This window comes from Zingiber officinale, chromosome 1B, assembly GCF_018446385.1.
Source record: "Zingiber officinale cultivar Zhangliang chromosome 1B, Zo_v1.1, whole genome shotgun sequence".
NCBI classification, from domain to species: Eukaryota; Viridiplantae; Streptophyta; class Magnoliopsida; order Zingiberales; family Zingiberaceae; genus Zingiber; species Zingiber officinale.
In genome coordinates this window covers 162,924,651-162,929,933 of record NC_055986.1, presented here as the reverse complement: position 1 = coordinate 162,929,933, position 5,283 = coordinate 162,924,651, and the positions used below count along the sequence as shown (strand labels likewise).

The following is a 5,283-nucleotide window of genomic DNA, read 5'->3' as shown; positions in this document are numbered from 1 at the left end:
CCTACAAATAGAGTGGAAAGAGTTGATCACTAATCAACTCATTTCCTACGCACCAGTCAGCTGATAAAACCATCAGTCGACTGGTGCTACCGTTGGATGTAGCTAATGGCTGCTCCGCAGAATCCAGGATTCTGCCAACGGTCACCAACGACCACTTACCAATCGACTGGTAAAACTACCAGTCGACTGGTCACTGCTGGCTGAGCGAACAGAGCGCCACAGTTTGCTCCCAGTCGACTACAACTTTTACTAGTCGACTGGCCCCGGTTACACACTCGCACTTATTCTCTCCGGAGTCACCCTTGAAGTCATCTTCCTCGACCTTCGTCCCTCTGATGCACTCGAGCCTGCGGCTCCTCTCCATGCATTCTTTGCGTTGCCTTGAAGTCTGGTTCCATCGGCTCCACTCCATTGCTCCTCGTCCGACAGTCCCTCGGATGCACCATCCTTCACTAATCTCAAAGACCTGAGTCATAGGATGATCTTTTCCAAGCTTGGCCGCACCAAACTCCTCATGTGTGTTTCACCAAGTCTTACATGACTCAAACACACATATCAAACATATATGAAACCTAACTTAAACTCTTTGACACACACATCAAAATCATGATCGTACCCCATCAAACCCAGGTCAATTGCACCCACAAATACACACCCCGACTTCCAATAATTATAATAAAATGTTGAGTTGATTATAGAATATTTAATTGTATAATTACACTTTATTCCAATTGCATCTTAACGATGGTTTAAGCACTCTTTAGTTTTCAAATTACAATGTGATTGAAGAAGGAAACTGAACCAATAGTGTTTGGCACCAACCTGAAGAGATTTTCCCAGTGAAAGAAATTCCACAAGTCTAACATGAATTTAGAGGTGATAATGATTGTTATGAAGCTGAAAATCTCTAATATTTTGCGATCAAAGCTCTTTTGCCATCAGGAACGAGTGCCTTTCATGGCTCTTCACAGTCAAAATGTAGTTACTGTTTTCAGTTCATTATGAATCTAATGGCACACAGAAAGAAGAAACTTTATTGACATTATATCTCAAGGTCCTGGCATAATACCAATAGGATCGAAAGGAAGAATTATTTTTTTTTGACAAACAAAACTATTGTTTCTAGTGCAATTCTTTCATCCATATAACTAGTTATGCAAAGAGAATAGCATGGTAGTTTCTTCTTCCCAAAATAAGCGATGGAAATATCTCAAGAAATACCAATGGAATGGCTCCATCCTCATCTATACTTCATATGTGCAGAGATCTTCGAATCCCATGTACGCGTGATGCTCAATCTTGTAAATCATGTTGGAAATGCCCACCCCACCTGTTGACCAATGGGATAGATTATATGAGCACATGTTTGAGAATGGCGACAACTTTGTTCTTAAGAGAATGTTGATTATATGAGCTGTGGAAGATGACTACTAACCGAGAGAGATAGCGCTGACGAAAATTGTAAAAGAAAGAATGAAGATAATAATAGAAGCTCTCCCCAGTATTTCGATAATCTTCCTCACTATGTGTTGGCCAACGAATGCGGCAACTAGTGAGACTGCCACTAAATATAATGCTGCCCAATTGTGAGAAACAACGTAAGTGTCAACTAGCACAAATTATCGATTCAGAGAATATAGCCAGATGAAAGGCGAAACTGTTAGACATTACCATATGGGACGGGGAACCGCTTCAAAAGGTAATACTCCACAACAGACATGGATGAAGAAAATGTCATTGCAAAAGTTGCGGTGGCACTTGAGACCTGAGGAAAGATTAAGTTATACTTCAGTAATTCAAGCATTTTGATCCAGAAAACTAAGCTTTAATCCAGAACAGTGGTTAGTTACACGATATCAATTGAACAAATGTTATAATCTCTAAGATCAAGATATCTTCTTATAATTGATCGATTGAATATTGTTTTACCACATGAATTCTAGTCCCACTCATATTTTCTAGCTCAGTCAAACAAATGTGTTAACTTGCTCAAGAAATAGGCTTTAGAATTCTTATCTTATGAAAGGTTTATTCCTAGAACCATATTTTGGTCTTTGAACTCCAGAATTAATTCCACCATTGGACTCATAAATGTGGTTATGATGACTTAACAACAAACTCAATCACAAACAACCACAGATCAAAGTTAACAAATTCATCAATAGTTTAACAAAACACAAACCTGAGGAGGAACGCCGAGTTCCAAGAAAACAGGACCCAAAATGAAACCTCCTCCAAGTCCAAGAAGCCCTCCAACTACACCGGCAAGGACACCGATGAAGCAGTAGAAAACGAGCTGCAAAACTGTAAAACCTGTTTCTTCATCCCCCCTTGATGAGATTGCTCTCTTTCCCTTGTATAAGTTAATGGCTTCATATCCTGCTACTCCCAGTGATACAGGAACCTGAACAAGTTTATGTGCACATTCATGTGAATATAGAAATCTAATCAAAGAAACAATTTCAGCTCAAGAAGTGCAATGGGACTACCTGAAGAAAGTTCAGAATCCAATACCACAGAGAACATGTTGTTGTATAATTTTGCTGGAGGTTCAAAAACAACTTGCACCGGTGAGCGACTAATTGTAAGATAATGGGCATAGTTAATGCTTCAGAACAGATTGGTTCACCTTTACAACTTGGAGGACAAGGAAAGCTACCCATACAAAGCAAACGAGACCAAGCTCCTTCCAGCAAACATTTTCCAGGATTGGAACCTGCAATGATTATTTGTACATTCTAGTATCATGTTGATAGATGATGGTAGAAGGTTTCTGAGTGCTTCCTTCATTACCTCTTTTCGTAGAACCTTCTCCTCTTCTGTACTTGTATTCCCAGGACCAGATGGGAGGGCTTTGTATTCTATTTCTTCACTCCCTACTTGATATAAAAGAGCAATTTAGTCCAAAGTCAGTCATGTACCATGGCAAAAAATAAAAAAAAAACTGACCAGCATACCATTTGACTCTTTATGCATCTTTGCCTCCTAGAATTCAAAGAAAAAATAGAATGCAAACTGTGATTCAACAGAATAGAAGCAAAAGTTACATTCTAATAAGATAAACTAGGAACATTCATATTACTCTCTTCATAATTGTTTCTTTCTTCCATGTCTCAACACCCTTCAAAAATGCCTTAGTTGATGTACCTATCGAAGAAAATCCATACAACATAAATTTCCACAAACACTCAGGACGACAAAGCTGAAAGGAACTAGAATAGCAGAATTACCTATGAAGAGGATAATCAGAAGAACAGTGACCATCCAATCCGCAAAGATAACATTGAAAGCGACTCCAATACTAATCCCCAGCATAAGCATTGGTTGGAAAAGCAAAGCCAAATCGTAGTCGATGATCGGCATGTCCAGAGTTGGATGCCTAAGCTTGAGGTTGTACCAAACTGTTGATCCGGCAGCACCCATGATCATACCTATCCACAGCATTGTGGACACAAACAAGAAGAATAAGCGATCGATAAACTTAGTAAAGACAGAATAGTTAAACTAATAAGAAAGATAAATTCTATGAAGTCCAAAAACATGAAAGTTTTTCACTTAAAGGTCCCTCCAAAACAAAAGTCATGTTTTCCTTGTAGATTCAAGAAAACACCATTGACTGGTAGTTATGCACAAATTTGTCAGAATAGGACTCTAGAACTCAATAATGCAGACAGGACATGGCCTCACATTTTGATATGGCTGTGGAAGACTTAGCGTCGAATCCAATGATGAGAGTGAGCATGGGAACATATATTCCACCACCCCCGACTCCTCCGACGCTTCCAAAGGCTGAACCCAAGAATCCGATGATGGTTCCGACCACGATTTGCCACCCAAATTTCATAGACTTTAAGAAGAAACCAACAGAAAAATATCTTTTTAACCAAAATGGCCACGAGAAGACAGAAAGGAGGCAAGAATAAGCGATAGGAAAAAAAATATAAATTACCGGCCAAACGTGTTGGTAGGAGGATTCCTTCGGCTTCCACAAGAAGTCGACCACCATAAGCACGTAATCGGACAGTCCGACCTCCTCAGCTTCAACAGCCTCTGCCACCGCCCCCACTGGCCGCAGTCGACGCTCAGCGGAGACCGCCAAAAAAGCTGCAAGAGCGACCAGAACCGCGGCCAAGAACTGAGCGCTCCGCCACTTGGGTTCCATTTCCCCTCTTCCCGCTCTCCCTCCCTCGCGCGCGCGCGCCTAAAAATCGAAACTTTAGTCCCTTACTCAACTTCCCAGCTACAAGCGCGCCCTGACAAATGAAAAAGCTCCCGCGCCACCAGCCAAAGCACGCAAACTCGAGGCCAACGCCCCCGCTCTCCGACGTCGGAGCAAGAGAGAGCAGAACAGTCCGCTTCGACGGACCGGTTACCACCCGCACGAGACAGAAGACGCAGCGCCGTCTTTTAAGGTGTCTCTATTACTAACAACCCCTTCAATTACTGTTATTTACATTTACGGTAGCGTTAGCTAAGGCGGTAAACTAGCATAGCCGAGTTTAAAATGAACCAAGCTTTTGAAATAAGTGTTTAAGCTTGGCTTGGTTTATTTTTTATGAGCTTGAGTTTGTTTAAAGCTTGACTTAAACTTGGTTCGTTTAGATGTTATTAAGCTCTCAATTTAAACTTGGCTTGAGCTTGGTTCGAGCTTGGCTTGAACTTGGTTTGAGCTTGGTTTATTTAGATGTTATCAAGCTCTTAATTCAAGTTTGTTTGATTATTTGAAACTTTTAATTATTTGATTAGTTATTAAGATTGATAATTTAAATTTATTTATTTATTTAGCATATTGAAAAAAGTTTTATTAATAAATATAGTTCGTGAACATTGTTCACGAACGTTAACGAGCTGAACACATATGTGTTCAAGCTTGCTTATTTAGCTTAACGAATTGTTCAAGCTTGTTTGTTTAATTAATCTAATGTATATTTAACGAACATAAACAAGCTCTTACCAAGCCGAACACCAAGTTTGTTCACTAACACTTGGTTCATTTACAACCCTAGTTAGCGTGGCGAATTTTCCAAAAGACGAACTGAGTTTAAATTTATGTAAATACCCCTGGCGATTCATCTATATTCACTAAACACCCCCTTAGGTTAATTAATGCTGTCATTTTCGTATTAGTGCTATGGTAAGAGTTAATTTCACATAAACTAATCAAACTTGTGATGAATTTAGCACCAAATTATAATTAATGTTAAAGGGTCAATTCCTACGCTCATCAATTCAACGGTTTTGGTGGAAATATAAAAGAATATTCAATACTGAATTGCCACTTCA

At 39.7% G+C, this 5,283-nt stretch overlaps 1 protein-coding gene across 2 annotated transcripts; it reads right to left on the bottom strand.

The window, feature by feature from the left end:
* Positions 1-1,013: 1,013 nt before the first annotated feature.
* On the bottom strand, positions 1,014-4,390 carry LOC121987820 (sulfite exporter TauE/SafE family protein 3-like). Of its 2 annotated transcripts, none has more exons than XM_042541548.1 (12): positions 3,950-4,390; positions 3,688-3,847; positions 3,231-3,431; positions 3,083-3,147; positions 2,958-2,985; positions 2,794-2,879; positions 2,630-2,716; positions 2,490-2,543; positions 2,183-2,404; positions 1,672-1,765; positions 1,436-1,576; positions 1,014-1,330 (listed from the first exon to the last, which is right to left on the bottom strand). In XM_042541548.1, the coding sequence occupies exons 1-12, from the start codon at positions 4,160-4,162 to the stop codon at positions 1,245-1,247; spliced, it is 1,437 nt and encodes a 478-aa protein (XP_042397482.1). In that variant the 5' UTR covers positions 4,163-4,390; the 3' UTR covers positions 1,014-1,244. The 2 variants fall into 2 exon arrangements, with proteins under 2 accessions (XP_042397482.1, XP_042397487.1); XM_042541553.1 differs by having other exon boundaries at positions 2,794-2,876.
* Positions 4,391-5,283: the final 893 nt, after the last annotated feature.

Bases quoted from the DNA above. Each gene is read 5' to 3' on its own strand.
- LOC121987820 (XM_042541548.1), bottom strand. From the start codon at position 4,162: ATGGAACCCAAGTGGCGGAGCGCTCAGTTCTTGGCCGCGGTTCTGGTC. The intron at 3,432-3,687 runs GTGAGGCCATGT...TGCTGTGGATAG, and splicing joins TTCCACAGCCATATCAAAAT to GTATGATCATGGGTGCTGCC. The intron at 2,717-2,793 runs GTAATGAAGGAA...TAATCATTGCAG, and splicing joins AGAAGGTTCTACGAAAAGAG to GTTCCAATCCTGGAAAATGT.